A 20,847-nucleotide genomic window follows, 5' to 3' on the forward strand; every position below is an offset into this window, starting at 1 on the left:
ATAAATTCGTCCCTCTTATCTGATTCTCGCGGCAGATTATTCGTCTCTCCAGTATCACCGGGAGGGATTCCACCTCGAGACATTCACAATTGATTGTCCCCCAGTACCACATCGTTCGGGGGCCGGCTGGAGATGGAAGGAAAATGTAAATATACCTGTTAAAATGATACGCAAGAGAGTCGACACGGCATTTTATACCAAAACGTCCAGGGGCATTGAAATGCAACCCCCCTGCGGTGCTTCTGAATGTATAATTTTACACAGATTTAATGGATGAATTAACATTGTAAATTTATTGCTATCTACCCATCATTTACCTGCCTCTCATTATTAATTAGCCCAAAAAAGATATTTCTTATCTTCATGGACGACAAATGGTGAGAGATTTTTATTTTGCATCCGCAATATTATGCTTAAAGTTTCATTATATCGGTAAATCTGTGATATTTGGTTCTGCAATACTTTGCATATAGAAGTTTTCAGACTTTTCCAGGAGCAGAGATTCAGTTAATAATTTTCCACTTGAATATTTTAATTATCCATAAATAGTTCATGAATATTATAAAATGACTAACTGATATTTGAAGAACATAACTTTCTACTTATGTGTAATACAGCTACATATATAGAAAATGAGTGAAATATATATAGGTTGCCTTTTGCCATTTAGTCACGGACTTTGCATGAAGTTTAAGAGGTCGGAACTTTTTAAATCATTTCTCTCTCTCTCTCTCTCTCTCTCTCTCAATTCATAACGAATATTTATATCCCACTGTGCTTGGTGATTTTTTATTAGCTCCATAAATTTTCCCATATCATCGTGGAAGCCGCATCAATGAAGCTGATCAATGGAAAATTTACGCAAATGGGATATGGTTCTGGATATGTCGTACAAAATTATCTAAGACGTTTCAATCAAATGTTAAGAAATGCGTACATATTGTTTAATATGAAAATTTATTTATTAATAGGAAATAAATAATAATAAAATTTCAACGTTAAGATTTTCTTTAAACAGGTACGAAAAAAACATCTTAAATGATTTTGATATTTTTTTTAAAACTCTAAAAAATGCAGTAACTACAGCAACACATGTTGTAAAAATAAAACTTTCAAATCAATTTATGGTTATTATTATTACCATTTAATTTCATGAAAAATCGTGACAAAAAAGTAGATAATACATTTGAGAGCACTGAAAAATTATTCAGTTTAACCAAGACTTTCCACGTAGTGCGTCGCGAGTATTTGTGCATAAAGGAAGTGAAAAAAAAATCCAAAGTTTCGCCACGTTGGATTACGCAATGGAATTTTTCGAAAAATTCAATTTGATGGAGGACCTTCCAGGTAAAAATAAAATCCTAATTTTCTTGCTAAATTTAAAATCTTTCTTTTTATTTATTTAAAAAATAATGTAGATGAGAGAACTAAAGGATGGTCAACGGTAGTTTCCTTTCCGGTTGTGTTGGCAGTGAGTGTTGGTTACGTCTTAGTTACCTACCTATGTATAAAACATATGAAAAAGTAATGTTCTCTATTTTCCTAAAGAAAATTAATTAAAATACAAAAAATATTTTCTTTTTCTTCTTTTTTTTTTCAGTCGTCCGGCGTATCATATTGGCAATTTCATCATTGGATTCATTTTTATAAATTATCTCCTTCATGCATATATTATTTGGGAAAGTCTAATTTGCACAAGAAATTTGGGATATAAATTTCTTTTCAATGAAGACACAAGAAACAATAGATCCCCATTTGAGATGCGAGTAATTATTATTTCTCTTACGTGGCAGTATATTATCTCCAATAATATTATTCTGTGCATTATTACAATACTTTTTTAGCTCGTCAGAGTTAGTTGGTTGTTGTATATAGCAAAGTTTACCGCATTATTTTCGACTTTCATCCTAATATTGAAGAGAACATCGCAAAGAAGTTTCAATTCTTACTCCTTCGAGATTTTTCATCACATTGGAGCATTCTTGCTCACTTGGTCTTCTGTTAAATGGCACCCAACTGGAAATGGTAAGTTTATAAATATAGGATGCATATGCCTAATATGGGGATTATACTTGTTAAATTCCTTTTTGGTTATTTTACATAGATTTATTTTAATTCATTTGTCATGAGTTATATTGAAATTAAACTTTTTCAATATTGTTCTATATAACTCGAAGAAAATTAATCCGTGAAACGAAATCATTTTTAAAAATTAGTTGGTGTTCCACTTCGTGGCCAACACCAAGTATTGTAATCGTCGGAAAAACTGACCACCTCAGATCGGGCTCAAACTTGGTATGAGCACGTTTCAGACAACCCACATTCCAAAAATGGTGGTGGAAAATTTTTGATCCGGCCGGCCGGCCGGTCGCCCAAACTTTGCCTTATAGCTCAAGAACGGTAACAGATAGAGACTTCCGGTTTGAAGTTTTCTATAGAAATGTGGGTGTAAATTTTCATTTTTTCGTATTTTCAAAATCCAAGATGGCCGCCGTCCGCCATTTTGAAATAGTGTCAACCACTTCCCTTAGAGCTAGAGGTCTGAAATTTTAGTATGTTGTAGAGCTCAGTGAAACATTTTCATCAATAATTCATACTTGAAAATCGGTTAAGCGGTTTAGCAAATATGGCGACCTAAAGCAAAAAGTGTTTTTCCTATATAACTCGAGAACGGCTTGACCGATTTTAATCATCTTGGTATCAAATGAAACTAGTGCGTGCGGAAAACAAATACACACGCATGCACAGGAATAACACACTAGCCGATCCTAAATGATAACGGCAACCGGGCCACAAGAAACCGGCAATTCCAGCCCAGTGCCATTGCCTGGGTTGCAAAAATTTCAAGAAGCCCTACAATTGTCTAGAACATTCGAAGTTCCAAAAATGGCCGCAAGAGGCGCTAAATTCAAACACAAAAATTACCTAACTTTAAGGGGCAATATCTCCGAATCCCCATTAGGCAAATCTTTTAAATTTTGATATGTTGTAGCCTAACTCAATATCTTTCACCAGTCCGAAAATGAAGAAAATCTATGTCGCCGTTTAGAAGATATAGCCATTTGAAAAATTCTTGAATTTGAAAAGTTCTAAGAGCCATATTTCCTGCACTGCTTGACCGATTTTGCTCATCTTAGTATCAAATTAAAGGTTTTGCAAAACTCTACAACTTTCTAGAACATCAGAAATATCTAGAACTATTGCTTCATGATAAAAAATGCCAAAAACTGTTTTAGTAAAACAAAAAGCCGCCATTTTGTGTTCTGGAAATGACCTTGAAAATTATTGAAATTTATGTCAATTTATAGCCTGCTTCAATACCTTTCCAAAACTAGTCAAGAAATTTCTGTAGGTCTTATAGAACCAAAGATATGACCATTTTTATCCATCAAATTACTGAATTTCACAAAAAATCAACTTTGCCTTTTAATACTTACTCACAAATAGTATTACAACGCATTATAAAACTTCTACACGTTGTGGGACACCAACTCTTATAACTGGACGCGTTATGATTGACTTTCTTTTCGTTCTTTAGAAATGAATTTCACAATTTTTTTAAATCGGTCTTAGTAGATTTTTTTGTTTCAATTGTATAAAAACTTAGGTCAGTAAGCTGTTAATTCTTACTTTTCAAATCAAATTTCATATTTTTAATTCATTTGTTGTTACCAACAAAAAATATCCCGTATTAGATGGTGTTTCCTTAAAATATTACATAAAAATGAAATCGTGAGATTTTCATTCATTTATTTTTTTCTTTCAGCGTGTATTATCATAACTTGCAGTTCTATCCTCACCGTTGTCGGTCTCACTTTCAACAGTCATGTGTTATTCAGACTAAAATGCTTCAAATCTGGAATGAATTTTTTTGTGTACATTTTTAATAAAGTAAGTTCAGCAAGTTTGGCAAATTTGTAAATATAATGGTACTTGTTACCTAATGATTTCTTAAAAAAATGTCATATATTTCAGATTTTTGCTCTGACTATCTTCCTTTGCAACGTATGGTACATAGTGATTTTATACTATTCTTTCTTTTCATTTTGGATTAAATTTTTGCAAATATTTTTTTTTATTCTGGTAGGTCTTTATAATTTTATAAGATTTATCAATGTAAAGAAATGTAAAGTACAGTGAAAGACAATAAACATTCCAAATAAACAAACAATAACGATGATCACAGATTCTTTCAATAAACTAAAAATTGAAAAATATTTGATTAAAGTTCAAAATTTTAACAACGCAGAAAGTTTGTCAGATTCTTCTCACAGATGATGGTTGTTAAAAAAAAAGACTCTCCATTTTGGTTCGGATATTTACAATTTTGCCAACTTCACCAAGTTTTTTGCACACTTTAATTGACTCACCGTTTGGTTGTTGGAGCTATGACGTGGCACTGCAAAAAAAAGAAGTATAACCTATGATTAATTTCAAAAGAAAAAATGTTTTTTTAACATAATAAAAAATTGAACCATATAAAATCCATATGTAGAAATGAATTGCATAAACTGTTGCATTAAAATAACAAGTCAATCATAACGCGTCCAGTTATTAGAGTTGGTATACCACAACGCGGATGGGTCAGTCTATGCGTTGTAATTTAATTTTTGAGTAGTATTAGTAGGCAAAACCGATCTTTTGTGAAATTTGGCAATTTGATGCATAAAAAAGGTCATATCATAAGTTCTATTAGACCTACAGAAATTTCGTGGCCAGTTATGGAAAGCTATTGAAATAAGCTATAATATGACATATACTTCGATACATTTCAAGGTCACCTCCAAAACACAAAATGGCGGATTTTTGTTTCACAAAAAGATTTTTTCGCATTTTTCGTCCTGAAGGAATGGTTCTAGAGGTTTCTGATGTTTTAGAAAGTCGTAGATAATTGCAAAACCTTTAATTTGATACCAAGTTGAGCAAAATCGGACAAGCCGTTCAAGAGATATGACTCTTAGAACTTTTCAAATTCAAGAATTTTTCAAATGGCCATATCTTCTAAACGGCGACATAGATTTTCTTCATTTTCGGACTGGTGAAAGATATTAAGTCAAGCTACAACATATCAAAATTTAAAAGAAATCTATGATCGGGGTTCGAAGATATTGCCCCTTAAAGTTAGGCAATTTTTGTTTTTGTATTTAGAGCCTCTTGCGGACATTTTTAGAACTTGGAATGTTCTAGATAGTTGTAGAGCTTCTTAAAACCTTTAATTTGATACCAAGATGATCAAAATCGGTCAAGCCGTTCTCAAGTTATATCGAAAAAACACTTTTTGCTTTAGGCCGCCATATTTGCTAAACCACTTGACCGATTTTCAAGTATAAATTATCGATGAAAACGTCTCACTGAGCACTACAACATACTAAAATTTCAGATTTCTAGCTATAAGGGGACTGGTTGATGGTATTTCAAAATGGCGGACGGCGGCCATCTTGGATTTTGAAAATGCGAAAAAATGAAATTTTACACCCACATTTCTATAGAAAACTTCAAACCGGAAGTCTCTATCTGTTACCGTTCTAGAGATATAAAGCAAAGTTTGGGCGACCGGCCGGCAGGACGGCCGGCAGGCCGGCCGGATCAAAAATTTTCCACCACCATTTTCGTAATGTGGGATGTCTAAAACGTGCTCATACCAAGTTTGAGCCCGATCTGAGGTGGTCGGTTTTTCCGACGATTACAATACTTGGTATGCCACGATTGTGGTATACCAACTAATAAGCTATAATATGACATATACTTCGATACATTTCAAGGTCACCTCCAAAACACAAAATGGCGGATTTTTGTTTCACAAAAAGATTTTTTCGCATTTTTCGTCCTGAAGGAATGGTTCTAGAGGTTTCTGATGTTTTAGAAAGTTGTAGATAATTGCAAAACCTTTAATTTGATACCAAGTTGAGCAAAATCGGACAAGCCGTTCAAGAGATATGACTCTTAGAACTTTTCAAATTCAAGAATTTTTCAAATGGCCATATCTTCTAAACGGCGACATAGATTTTCTTCATTTTGGGACTGGTGAAAGATATTAAGTCAAGCTACAACATATCAAAATTTAAAAGAAATCTATGATCGGGGTTCGAAGATATTGCCCCTTAAAGTTAGGCAATTTTTGTTTTTGAATTTAGCGCCTCTTGCGGACATTTTTAGAACTTGGAATGTTCTAGATAGTTGTAGAGCTTCTTAAAACCTTTAATTTGATACCAAGATGATCAAAATCGGTCAAGCCGTTCTCAAGTTATATCGAAAAAACACTTTTTGCTTTAGGCCGCCATATTTGCTAAACCACTTGACCGATTGTCAAGTATGAATTGTTGATGAAAACGTCTCACTGAGCCCTTCAACATACTAAAATTTCAGACCTCTAACTATAAGGGAAGTGGTTGACAATATTTCAAAATGGCGGATGGCGGCCATCTTGGATTTCGAAAATGCGAAAAAAAGAAAATTTACACCCACATTTCTATAGAAAACTTCAAACCGGAAGTCTCTATCTTTAACCGTTCTCGACTTATAAGGCAAAGTATGGCGCACCGGCCGGCCGGCCGGCCGGATCAAAAATTTTCCACCACCATTTTCGTAATGTGGAATGTCCAAAACGTGCTCATACCAAGTTTGAGCCCGATCCGAGGTGGTCGGTTTTTCCGACGATTACAATACTTGGTATGCCACGATTGTGGTATACCAACTAATAAATAACTTTTCACCCAAAATCGTGACAAAAAAGTAGATAATACATTTGAGAGTACTGAAAAATTATTCAGTTTAACCAAGACTTTCCACGTAGTGCATCTTGAGTATTTGTGCATAAAGGAAGTGAAATAAGTTCTAAAGTTTTGCCACGTTGGATTACGCAATGGAGTTTTTCGGAAAATTCAATTTGATGGAGGACCTTTCAGGTAAAAATAAAATCTTTACTTTTCTTGCTAAATTTAAAATCTTTCTTTTTATTTATTTATAAATTATGTAGATGAGAGAACTAAAGGATGGTCAACGGTAGTTTCCTTTCCGGTAGTGTTGGCAGTGAGTGTTGGTTACATCTTAGCTTGCCACTTATGTGTGAAACATATGAAAAAGTAAAACTCTGAAATTTTCCAAAGAAAATTATTTAACCCTTGGAATGCGGAGCGGGGTCGTTGAACGACCCCAGCGCTATATTTCGTGCTATAACTCAATAAATATAAAAGATAGCGTTCCCATCTTTTGGAAATAAGTTCCTTGGTTATCTGAGGAGGTTGTGTAAAAATTTCAGGTCAATCCGACCACCACAAGAAAAGTTATTAAGAAAAATGTAGAAGAAGAGAATTCAAAAATTGGTGTAACGGTCATGCTGCGGAAAATTTCTTAGAGCATAAACAACATAAAACATAATTAGAAGCATGTAAATGTGCAAAACAATAAAGAATATTCGAGAAATATTGCCATTTATCACGTTGCGGGAAGTGAGGGGAATGTGGGGAAGAGTGAAAAAAAAATAGCAGTTGGGGTTAACTTTCTTGGCAAATTTCTCAAGAAGAAATTGTGAAAAATAATTGAAAAATGTTTTTCCCTAATATCTTATTCTACGTGTTTTGTGGTGGAAAATTTGTGATGCAAGGAGCATGGTGACTATATAAGGAATCTATAGGCACTAGCCCGACAACTCCAGGTTGTATAGTTTGGGAGAAAATTGGCCTTCTTTTTGAGGTCGTTCAACGACCCCACCTTCGCATTCTACGTAACTACCAAGGCCTCCGTATTCCAAAGGTTAAAATACAAAAAATATTTTCTTTTTTTTTCCAGTCGTCCGGCGTATCAGCTTGATAACTGTTTGACTATATACCTTCTTATAAAGTCTCTCCTTCATACATATATTATTTGGGAATGTCTAATTTGCACAAGAAACCTGGGGTACAAATTTCTTTTCAATGAAAATACAAGAAACAACAGATCACCATTGGAAATGCGAGTAATACAACATTTCTCATACAGATTACGTATATGCCAATGTTTCTGTATACATAGTTAACTTCTAGTACATTTTGTACATTATTACAATTCTTTCAGCTCGTCAGAGTTACTTGGTTAGTGTATTTAACTAAGTTCTTCGCATTTGTTTCGACTATTATCCTGATATTAATGAAAAGGCCGTCAACAAGTTTCCTCTTATACTTTCCTGAGATTTACCACCACTTAGGAACATTCTTGATTTTTTGGACTGCTCTTAAATGGCATCCTACTGGAAATAGTAAGTGTGAGAATAGGATCTGACTAAATAACTACATAATATGAAATATTTCTGATTATGTTCTTTAATGTTGTTTTGTACATTTGTCAATTTGTCTGAGTTCATGATCATTAAATCATAAATCGCCTATCCCATGAAAAAGTATGATACATAACTGAAAGACGCGATTTTTCAGAAGAGCCGATTGAAGTTTAAGAAACTGATATTTTGACTAATTTACCACCAATCTCACACATCTTGGCACCAAATGTAAGCCTCTTACATATACTTTCGATCTATAAAGCCAGAGTTACTTAACAATCGCGGAATTTCGCATAAAAAAGGAAATTTTTCGCGAATCGGGCACTTACCATAGATTTCCTCGAAAGTTTTTGATCACTTTTGACATTTCTGTCAAGGTCAAGTCCTGGGTGTGCGCCGAAAATTTTCGCGGAGGAAGGCTCAAAATTCAAAATATTAAAAACGCAAAATTTATCAAATAAATGGTAAAATTAAATCATTCTGTTATTCTACTAGTGGATGTTTTTGTACGAAAAACTAGCATGGTTCAAGAAAAACAAGATGGCCGACACGAAATGTGCTTTCTATAGCAGATAGAAGGCTGAAATGTTGAGTATTTTGTAGATTTCATGAAGCTTTTTCGGAAAATTAACGTTTTGGTTCACCATAACAATATAGCGGTCTGTTCTGCCGCCATTTTGAATTGTTTTTTCCCTTTTTTTCGCCTTCTATAGCAGATAGAATGCAAACAATTTTATATTTTTCACCTTGAAAAAAAAAAAGGAATATCCTGTATTAGATAGTTCTTCCTTAAAATTTAGATAAAAAAACATATTTCTTACTTTTTTTCAGCGTGTAATGGCATCATTGTAAGTTCTCTTTGTTCCCTTGTCGTATACACTCTCAACAATCATGTGTTATTGAAGCTAAAATTCTTCAAATATTCTGGAATGATACTCTTTGTGCACCTTTTTCGTAAAGTATTTTTGAAAATTTGCAAATTGAATATGATATGAATTCGCTAACAAAAATATTACTTATATTTCAGATTTTTAATTGGTTCGTCCTTTTTTGCTTCACATACTACATGGTACTTGTCGTACTTGCCTACAATATTTTCTGTTCATTTTGGATTAAAATGTTGCTTATTTTTTATATTCTACTCTTGCTTGTAATTAAATATCAATTACATATTAATAAAATCAAGTATATATTATAATAGATTGACTTCTTGCTCATTTCTCTATGGATTTTTTTTTGTAAGAGATTAAATACAAATTCTTTCGATAAAGTAAATTGAAATTTATTTTTCTCATTAAATTTCAAAATTTTTGCAACGCAAAAATTTTGTCAGATTCTTCTCACAGATGATGGTTGTTAAAAAAAAAAGACTCTCCATTGCTCTCCATTTTGGTTCGCATATTTACAATTTTGCCAACTTCACCAAGTTTTTTGCACAAATTAATTGACTCACCGTTTGGTTGTTGGAGCCATGGCGTGGCAATGCAAAAAAAAGAAGTATCTTTATATCTGTGAAGCAAATCGGACACCAACGCAGTGCGATAACTCATCGGAATGGGCAGCGATGTGTCCGGGGACTCTTGCATGAAATTTTTGAGGGTGAATTTATGAAATATCAGTTATACGGAAGCAAATTCCAATTAACCGTACGTGGGTATGCCCGTGTATGCCCCGTACCTTAGGAATATGTGTGTGTACCTACCTACCTATATATGAGATGATTATCCGGTTGGTTCGTTAGAGCGGAACACACCGGAGCGTTGGTGGATTTTCGCAAAACTCATTGCCATCACACACCCCGAACGCCCCCAACTTATTCGCTGGCTTTTCATTGTGCTCACTGCACCACCACCCCCTAACTCACCTTCTGTATACCCTGAAGATGTGGGCGCAACGAGGTCCAACATAAATTTCTCTTCTGCTAGTTTAACTCCCAAATCCTGAGTGTGACATTGCAAATGTTTGGGAAATTTATGTTGTACACACATCCTGGAAAATGTTTACATTACTCCCTGTTGCTACAAATGCAATGCCATTTTAATTTCACTGTCTCTCACTGTTACCATTAATCGAAACTTTCGGAACATCTTGGTATACATATATTTTTTCGTTAATATTAATTTAAATAAAAAAAGCTAAATTTATATAATTTTCATATGAAAATGATTGGAAAAAACAACTAAAATACTTAAAATTCATTTATATAATAAGGAAAATCTCCATACAAGGGGTGTGTATATCTGACGAATATTTCGGTTGTTATAGCGAATCATTCGAATATTTACGAAAATCTGAATATTTTAATTCACCATAAACATCCTTTGATGAAAGCTGAATAACACGGAAAGGAATATACCATACTTTTTAGGCATTTATTATTTTTTTTTAATTCTTTTTTAAACTGAAGACTGCCTTTTTAGGGCTGAAAAAAATATTTTGATGCTTAAATTTAGTATTTTTGAAGGCTTTAAATAAGCATGTTTCGTGTTGAATTTACTATTCAGCTTAAATTTAATTCCCTTGAGGCTTTCATTAAATATTTTTTAGGGCTTCTGCTCCTCAATCTGACCTATATTTTGAGACGAAAAACCAATGTTTTGATTTCTTTCGCAAACCATCCGAATATTTACGAATAATCCGAATATTTATGAAGATCCGAATACATGATTTCATTCAGATAAACACCCCTTGGCTCCATAACTTTATCTCCCAAATTCATCTGCAAAACCTTTCGCATTTCACTAATTCAACTCTAACCCATTCCAAATACGGAATCTCCTCAATTATGAATCACATTTCTTTTTTTTTATATCATGCAGAACAATATCTCAGCGGAATTATTCTCTCCGCATCTACTTACAAAAAAAAATATGCCAATTGATCCAAAAGAGTCATCCACCATAAGAGAACAAAACCCCATCTATGTATAGTAGACAAAAGGGGTTACAAAAATTGATCTTATGTTGTGATTTAGCATTATATTAAAACAACCATTGAAAACTTACAAGTCATCGTGTTATTTATTTCCAGAGAGATGAAAAAAATCGAGAGAAATAGCATTCGAATATTAATAACTATTTACCAAGATCTCAGCCACACACGTGAAGTGGGTATCCTCAAGATGGGGATTCGTTCTTATGTGTACCCACCAGCATCGTTCAAGTGGAACTCAACTGAGACACACTTCTCTTCACAAGGGTAATCTCTATTACAAATTCAACAACTTTCTTCGTCAATTCTTTTCATTTTTTTTCACACTCTTGAGTCACGTACACGCGGGAAGATCTTTTTTCTTGTAATTTTTTTCTCTTCTTTGAGGAAAGACTTCAATGCCGAATGAATTTTTGGATATATTTTAGGAAGAAATATTGAGAGTTATTTTAAAGATTTCTTCTATTTGAAGAAGAAATGATAAGAATAATTGGTAAGATTTCTATGTACTTCCTATTACAGAATTTAATCACTAAACTAGAATTTTTCAGTATTCTCGTAACCATGGGGATTTATTGGTGAAATGAAGGTTAAATTACAAATTAAATGATTCCACCCCATTGCCACAAAAGCTTCCACCTCCTTGGAAAAAAATCATGACGATTTTAAATATTTAGATGCTTTTCTTCCTGAAACTCCGGTCATATAAAAAAGAAGTCTAAATCACGACAATAGTCAGTGTTTAAGAACATTTTCACAGAAGAAGTTTCCATTCACCGCAATGAGCCAGTCAGAACTTGAAGCAATTCATGCTAAATTCAAGATTTTCCTCAAATTTTTTCACAATGCAATTGAATTGAATTTTCTCCCCGATTGTGGCCTTCAGATTATCATTGTTCTTAAGATGGCAATCTTACCAGCATCTGTTCTGACCGTTATTGTCTTTTCAATTCAAAAAATAATCTCAATCATTGGGAAAACCCTGAATGAGGTGGAATTTTTGTATTTGATCGTTTTAACTTGTTGCAATTGCCAAACAATTTCAAAGTTCCTAATTTGTGGTGTTGTTATGAAGAAGAAATTGTGTAGTATCTTAATGTATCCCGATGAGATTATCTTCAATGAGGATGAAACGATGGGTAGAATTAGACAGAAATATGTTACTAATAGCCTTAAATTTGGATATAACATAGCAAGGTCAGTACAAGATTTAACGAAAGGTTCTAAAACAATCTTCCAAGATATTCATTGATGCAGTTTCGTTGTTTTTTTAGATTGTTTGTTTTCAGTTGTGGAATTTCGATAACAACCTACCAAATCTTTGTAGTTAACGAGACAAACTTTACGTCAATTATGTTCTTCACATTTCCTCATATCAACAAAGGTTCTTTTCTTCACATCCCATTAAATTTAGGTGCCCAATCGTTTATTCTTATATATTCAATTGGATTGATGGTGTTAGTAGACATCCTTTTCATCTTTATGACTATGTACTTCAAAGGAGAACTTGAGTCCCTCTCAGAATTTATTGGAAGTTTGAACGGCTTAGACATTGAAGACTTTGAAGTAGATTTAGAAGGAGATCACCGTAAAATTCTCCGCATTTTTTGCGAATTCTACACTAAAGTCATGAGGATAAAGAGAATTTTTCTCGATATATGTTGGTACACCTACTTGATACTTTTCTCAACAAGCATTATCTATGTATGCTTACTGATCTACATAATGAGCTTCTCATCTGCCGGTATAACAATCTACATCATACCACTTGCCCCATTAAGTCAAATGTTCCTAGTTTGCTTCATTGGAGAAATGGTCTACAGCAGCGGTGAGGCAGTTTCAACAGCACTAACTGCAACAAATTGGTACATGATGACAACTAAGAACCAGAAAACATTTCTTATGCTTCTTGCATTTTCCCAACGACCCAGCTTTATTAGAACGTTCGGATTTGAGAAAGTGACCCTACATACATTTTTACAGGTTGGTTCAATATGGTTTTTCCTTGCTAAGATTTGTTATTTAATTCAATTTTTATTTTTTAGTTGATGAAAGCCATGGGTTCGTACTGTGCATTCCTTTACACGGTTCTACATTGATCAGGCTTCTATGGTTGAGTAGTAGGGGAACATGGGGTAATTTGTTAATTTTAATTGAGAAATATATTTTCTTTGGTATGTACCGAGAAAATATTTTAATTTTATAATGACGACTGTCTTATAGGAAATTTTCCGGGCTACAACTTTGTCTCACACGATTTCTTTCTATCTCAATGGGAAAATGCAGTTTCAGTCCATTTTCCGAACCTTGCGATATAACTTTTTGCCCCAGTTACCCCTACTAGTCGTGAAACTCTTGAACCCTGGCTGGGCCGTCATCTTGTCGTCTTATGCTTCGCATTAGCCTGCAATTTCCAAATATTCTTCAACCAACAATCCCTTTAAAGATTTAAATAAATAACTGATTGATGCTTTAAAGAAATATAAAAAATATTTTTTTTGTTTATAAACTATTTTCTCATAACAAAAAAATCTAAATTAAAATTAAATAAAGAAACTTGTTGAATTAATCATTGCATTTTTTCTTTTTTTTTTTTAAGAATAACTGAGAAATAACATCAAAAATCTTATTTTGAATCTGGAGCTGATTCCTCCTCAGGGGCTTTTTAATAAATACGTTCAATATACAATTATCTATTTCCTTAAAGCTCATCCCAAAGCTCTTTAAAATTAAATGTTTCATAGACAATTTATATCTTAGAAATTATTTATTTATAGCCTCAAAAAGGAAAATGGTAACTGTACAAACTTTCATGATATTTTAACACCTGAACACTCCCTTAGCTACGTCACTATTCTCCGTACAAATTACTCCAAAAATATTCGTAGTTTCTGTTGGTTTTTTATTCCTCATATTTTCTTCCCTTGAGAAGCATAATCCCTAAGCACTCAAATTCAGTTTCAAACTCATTCATTTCATCGATAAATCACTGTAAGGAGGACTTTGGGAAGAAGAAGATGAAAAAAAATAAGAGAACGGTCAAGTTTACATTTCTCATTAAAATTTCTAAATTGCGTTTCGAATTGTTTTAATTACAATCTCAACTTCTTCATACAACATAGATTGATTCCCATCGTGGAGCATACCTACATTTTTAGCTGTGATTCTTTTTTTGTGTCTCGGGTGGGCTTTTTTTTTTAGAAACAAAACCATCACCTCATCAAATTACAAAGCAATATAAATTCACATTTGTCATAACATTCTATCAAGTTGATGTCGAACACAGGTAATAAATAATGATGAGGATTCGCTTGTGTGTGAAAGAAGTTAGTTTCCAACAGTCATGCCGATTAATCATCTGTGGAAATGTTGTTAGTGTTGACACTGCTTGTAGGTGGGTTCACTTTGTCTTCACTTCACATTCGATTTTTACCATCTTTATTCCTTTCTTCTTCATGATGTTTGCTCTTCCATTGCGCTGTGCATATCACTCACACACATGGAACGATTCTCGCGGGATAATGGATTAATTTTTGTAAAATGTTCTTTTTGCGAAAAAAAAAATGCAAGAAAACCTCATCCATAAGTCAATCATATTCATACCTTCTCTCCATAGTCTCTTATTTATTCTTTCGGACAGTATCTTTGTTGAAACAAATTGCATACGTAAGTATTATTAAAATTTCCTACTTTGAATATAATCTGAGAATGAGGAATTAGGGGCCAATAAACGGCAAGGATATTGTGGAGGAGAAAACAGTGGGAAAGAGAACTTACAGGACTGAAAAGTGAATCAAAGTCCTTGGGTGCAAATTTCATTTGATTTAAATTTAATTTCCCTATTCTCGTTTCCATTCCTTCAAATACAATATCCACTCCCTTTTTGTTTGCTACGACTGTACCGGCAGATCCTTTGGCCATGTTGCTTTCTCAAGAGGCTGCACAAATGCAATAAATTCACCCTTCTATTGTATAATATACCTCTTTCGATTTAACTCTCCTCCTGGGATATTGTATATAATTTCTTAAGGAGTTCAGAGTTGTGGAAAATTGACGGAAGTTTTGCCAAAATGCTTTTATCCTATTTAACCATTAGACGGTGTCTATTACACAAGATGTCAATGTCAGCAGAATAATCAATTAATAAGAATATTTCATGGCAAAACTCTTTTGTATTCCCAATTTGGACTGTGAGGGGAGAAGAAGACTATTCCCAAATTGTTCCTTGTCGAGACAGAGAGAGAAAAAAAGGCGATTGAGTTGGAAGTAAATAATCATCTGCGGGAAGATGAGATGCTCAAGTGAGGAGTCATTAATCATCTGCCAGCTAATGTGCAAGGCTCATTAAGTGGCGTAATTGCAAATGGGAGGATTTCATTGAGCTTCCCCCGGTTGACTTTCTCCTATCTATATCTACAAAATATATACATACATATATCTGAATCAATTAGAATCGACAATAATACGGCTACACCGCATTCTAACCACCCACTCCTACAGAATGGATCCTTTGAGTGAGACTCCTTTATATTTACTCATAGTTTCACCTTTAAATCTTCTTGATGATGTACTAAATTTATGTATACCTATATAAACTGAAAATATATGTAGTACCTGTACCTATGTATTATCATAAATATGTAACCGTGAATAGTCTTGATTCAAAATTGTACCTATATAATTCATCTTTAATATCCCTTCGATTATTTTATCCCATTATTTGAAAGCAACCAATAATTTTGTTAGAAATATCCTGAAAGAACTAGAATTGTTTTAAGCAAGGATTAACATTTTTACCTTTCAGTTTTCTATTAATCCAATTTTCCAATAATTAAGAAATTTCATTATGTTTGAGAATTATCTTTGAAAAGTACGATTTTTTTTACTAAAAATGTCATTTTCAAGCATAAAGAAATCTCCAAAAAAATATTTTCGCGTTATTCCATATGCGCTAGATTACAATCCTTACGGGGTTATCACACTACAGCATTAAAGGCTTACATTAAATTCTAAGCAAATGGCTCAGAAAACTGAAGTAGGACAGAATGATTTCACCACATTGTTGTCTCTCTCTTACTCATGGAGAGGATAGGAAGTAAACACTTGAAAATGATGTGCTAAAACTCAAGAATACTACATTTTCTCCCCAAATTGGAAATCTATTTGAGGATAGAATGAATCCTCGCCACTAAGAATAAGCAGAACAAGAATATTCTGGCATAAAATTTTCACACAATTTTGAAAATGACATTTCAATGTTTACATTTCGTCGGTTCGAAATTGTACTATGCTAAGTCCTATACATTTTGTATGGGACGAACATCGTATATTTTGTAACTGTCGATTTACATTAAATGTCGCGATTTGATGACAAATTTTCATGTATGCATGTAGCATTTAGGGGATTTTCCATTTTATATACATACGTAATATGCACATAATGTACGTATACTAAATATTCTTTGATTTTTTTTAAAGAACTCACCGTAAGAATTTCTTGGGAAGTGAAGATTTTTTCTGCAGACTTCTGCAGAAATTCGGCATCTGATTTTTAATGGGGTGTTTGATTTTCTATCCTCTCCATGAGTAAGAGAGAGACAACATCACTTATTCTGTCCTACTTCAGTTTTCTGAGCCATTTGCTCAGAATTTAATGTAAGCCTTTAATGCTGTAGTGTGATAACTCCCTTAAGGAGTTAAGAACCTTGGGGAATTTTATAAGCTGAATGTAGCGAAAAAAAGGATTTCTTAAGATATTTTTGGTCGTAAAAAAAATCTGAAATTCCCAAAAGGTAACTTAAATAAATTAAACGCAATTTTATTAACCGAAATAAATTAAAAAGAACGAAACGCTTTAAAAATTAACTAAACGTAATTTCATTGCAGGAAACGCAAAGAAAAGCAATTTCAGCAATTCAAAAATGCTACTAACAAACACTAATTACCTATGTAATATAACTTGTGATATAAAAAAATCTTTTCTTTCAAGTTCTTTCTATTTGTAAATATTTTTGCAAAACTTTTCAGTGTAAGAGACAGTCCTTCACTCATGTCTCTAATGAATTTTCTTCTTATATATTTAACTTTTCTCTCAGGGAGCTTTATACTTTCCCGCCGCAACTAACTTTCTAAGTTATGATATGCCCAACTAATGTTGTGTATGAAGATACTCACAACATTAAAGTTCTCTTGTGGAAGATTTTGTCCAACATGGCACACTCACAAACTTTTAATTGAGTGTTTTCTTTCGTCTTGGTCGCATTCAAATGCGTCTCTTCCCTCCCCCATTCCACCTTTAAAAGTTTAAATTGAATAGAAGTTATATACGAAATAGCGCTGTAATCTCCATGGGACTAATTGAAAGCAAGTTGTGTGAGCCCCGTAAGTTGGACGTATTATGAGCGACGGTGTTCAATTAAGGTGTTTTGTGGTGCACTCTCCATTGCAAATGCATCCGCCCCCTTTGGCAATTTACAGTGAAAAGCTCGGGGTGAGATTTCGGTATGAGGGGTGCTACTTTCAGATGGGGTGATGGTGGTGATAAATTGAGAAGACGTGCCAGATTGGGGATTCTCTTCTGTGTGTATGCCGAAAATCTTCTGATGATGTTCTTGCACAAACTACCGTGGAAATTGCACAACTCACGTGGGGTATACTACCTATCCTTACTTTCAATGGACTTTAAATCATTGTCTGTGAGAGATAGTTGAGCAGTCGAGTTAAAATCCTGTACTTACATATAGGTATGAACATACAGGTGGAGCATTAGAGTTTTGAGTTTTCCCTTTGGTGCCCCGCGAGAGCTGTAGGAGAAGAACGTTTGGACGGGAGAAGGGTTCAACAAGGAGTTTGAGTTGTGAATCTGAGCCACGCGAAAATGTAAAATTATATATAACATTGTTGAGAACTTTGAAGGTAGAATGAAGAAAAATTATATTTGGAAAATTATTAAACATATACCAACTCTGAGCTCCCGAGTGCAGCAGCGTAATGGACTTTTGGGACGAAGATTCCAGGATGAAATTGGAAAGTAAACTTTAATACAACACACGGTAAACAGTGTAGAATTAGTTGGTATTCCACAATCGTGGCATACCAAGTATTGTAATCGTCGGAAAAACCGACCACCTCAGATCGGGCTCAAACTTGGTATGAGCACGTTTTAGACATCCCACATTACGAAAATGGTGGTGGAAAAATTTTGATCCGGCCGGCCTGCCGGCCGGCCTTCCGGCCGGCCTTCCGGTCGTCCAAACTTTGCCTTATAATTCGAGAACGGTAACAGATAGAGACTTCCGGTTTGAAGTTTTCTATAGAAATGTGGGTGTAAAATTTCATTTTTTCGCATTTTCAAAATCCAAGATGGCCGCCGTCCGCCATTTTGAAATACCATCAACCACTTTCCTTATAGCTAGAAGTCTGAAATTTTAGTATGTTGTAGTGCTAAGTGAGACGTTTTCATCGATAATTCATACTTGAAAATCGGTCAAGCCGTTTAGCAAATATGGCGGTCTAAAGCAAAAAGTGTTTTTTCAATATAACTTGAGAACGGCTTGACCGATTTTGACCATCTTGGTATCAAATGAAAGGTTTCAAGAAGCCCTACAACTGTCTAGAACATTCCAAGTTCCAAAAACATCCGCAAGAGGCATTAAAATCAAAAACAAAAATTGCCTAACTTTAAGGGGCAATATCTCCGAACATCTGTTATAGATTTTCTTTAAATTTTGATATGTTGTAGCCTGACTCAATATCTTTCACCAGTCCGAAAATGAAGAAAATCTATGTTGCCGTTTAGAAGATATAGCCATTTAAAAATTTCTTGAATTTGAAAATTTCTAAGAGCCATATCTCTTGAACGACTTATCCGATTTTGCTCAACTTGGTATCAAATTAAAGGTTTTGCAATTCTCTACAACTTACTAGAACATCAGAAACATCTAGAACCATTCCTTTAGGACAAAAAGTGCAAAAAACTGTTTTGGTAGAATAAAAATCCGCCATTTTGTGTTCTGAAGGTGACCTTGAAAATCATTGAGATATATGTCAAATTATAGCTTATTTCAATATCTTTCCATAAATAGTCAAGAAATTTTTGTAGGTGTTATAGAACTTTAGATATAAGCATTTTAATCTGTCAAATTGCCAAATTTTACAAAAAAATCGACTGCCTACTAATTCTGCTCACAAATTAAATTACAACGCATAGACTGACCCATCCGCGTTGTGGTATACCAACTCTAATAACTGGACGCGTTATGATTGACTTTTGCATAATTACATCGAGAGTTTGGAGCTCATTCGTGTTATTTAAATGCAGATTCAGGTGTGCACATCACCGGGTGGGGCTTTCTATGCCCGAAGTTGCTCAGAGAAAATTACTTTTCGTACCCGACATGTCTGTTTTCCTTACCGCTTAAATCGCGTATATATACTTAATTGAATATTCCAAATTGAATTACAGATCGGGAGCGCGAGAAATGGGAGTTTGTTCACTTTTTTTTTTAATTCACTCTGTAAATCCCTTCAATTTGTCCATCCCCCACAACTCCTCTTGCAGCTTTTCCACGTTGTTGAGAAATGACGAGAAAATGGGCATGGGATTTTCCTGTCAATCAGAAGAGCTAACGAAAGTGGGTAAGAAAAAGATTTACTGGGAAGGGGATTGAGAAGTTCAGATGCAAATTTAAACAGGCACTCGTGTTCTCTTATTTAATGCAAAAGCCCTTTATATGCGCTCAAACCTTCACTCCTTGGTGATACAACGTTGACTCATTCCGTGTGTTCCAAATCAATCATGCAACCGCAATAGGGAAAAGCTGAAAGACCCCTAGGGAGCGAATAGCTGTACCAAATCCCAACGAAAACCATCTGAGGACTATGAAAATGCATTGTGGGTGCGGCTATGTATGTACATATGTTATATTCAATGAAAAAGACACCCTGGTACAGTTCCCAGGAAAGTCGTACCCCTTGTTTTATTTAAATTCCATACCAACAAGAATGTATCTCACCAAAGAAGATTTGCATGCAACCTGATAAAGTATTGTGTCAGATCACAGCTGAATTGCACAATGTGTCACCCTTTTCTCTACTTAATTGAAGGTGTTACACTACACATTCTCTTGTCTAATTCCAAAACCGAGAACGAAGTAATTCGATGATTAAGGGGAGATTAGTGAGAAGTACATTTAAAGAATGAAAATTTGTACAATATTTTTGTGATTCAATTGAATGTTGAGAACCTTACATAGGAAAAACATTCCAGAAATTAATAAAACGACTAAGCAAGAAATTCAGTTTCATAGATATCTTCAATTGCGCGATATTTTAAATAAATTGTCTGCAGTTGTAGGACTACATACATAAGTTAATTCTAGGACTGCATAAATTAAAACTTTCCAACATCTTCTTCTATATAATAAAGAAAGGTCTCTCTATAATTTCGTTCCTGTTCAGCTATGCATTTCTGCACCGTTGGTCCGATCGTGATGAAATTTGGTACAGAGACTACTGATACCAGGCGGTTTTTACCAACGGCATTCATTTTCCCCCCAGAGCCCCCCTTCATGTAGCCCCCATATAAAATTCATGCTTTTTTGGCTACTTTTTGAATTTGGCGCCATAAATGTGTGATATTCACTTTCTCTCTTTTCGAATAC

At 34.1% G+C, this 20,847-nt stretch overlaps 2 protein-coding genes across 2 annotated transcripts in view; both read left to right on the forward strand.

Annotated features, from left to right (window-relative positions):
* The window catches only part of LOC129796081 (long-chain-fatty-acid--CoA ligase 6), a 215,337-nt gene that overhangs the window by 137,582 nt on the left and 56,908 nt on the right, over window positions 1–20,847 (forward strand). The window lies entirely within an intron of this gene.
* Window positions 10,949–13,307, forward strand: LOC129794501 (odorant receptor 4-like). The gene is made up of 3 exons (XM_055835250.1): window positions 10,949–12,382; window positions 12,475–13,168; window positions 13,231–13,307. Exons 1-3 carry the CDS (start codon window positions 11,967–11,969, stop codon window positions 13,282–13,284), a joined length of 1,164 nt encoding a protein of 387 aa, XP_055691225.1. The 5' UTR covers window positions 10,949–11,966; the 3' UTR covers window positions 13,285–13,307.

Source organism: Lutzomyia longipalpis, chromosome 4 (genome assembly GCF_024334085.1).
Source record: "Lutzomyia longipalpis isolate SR_M1_2022 chromosome 4, ASM2433408v1".
Lineage (NCBI taxonomy): Eukaryota > Metazoa > Arthropoda > Insecta > Diptera > Psychodidae > Lutzomyia > Lutzomyia longipalpis.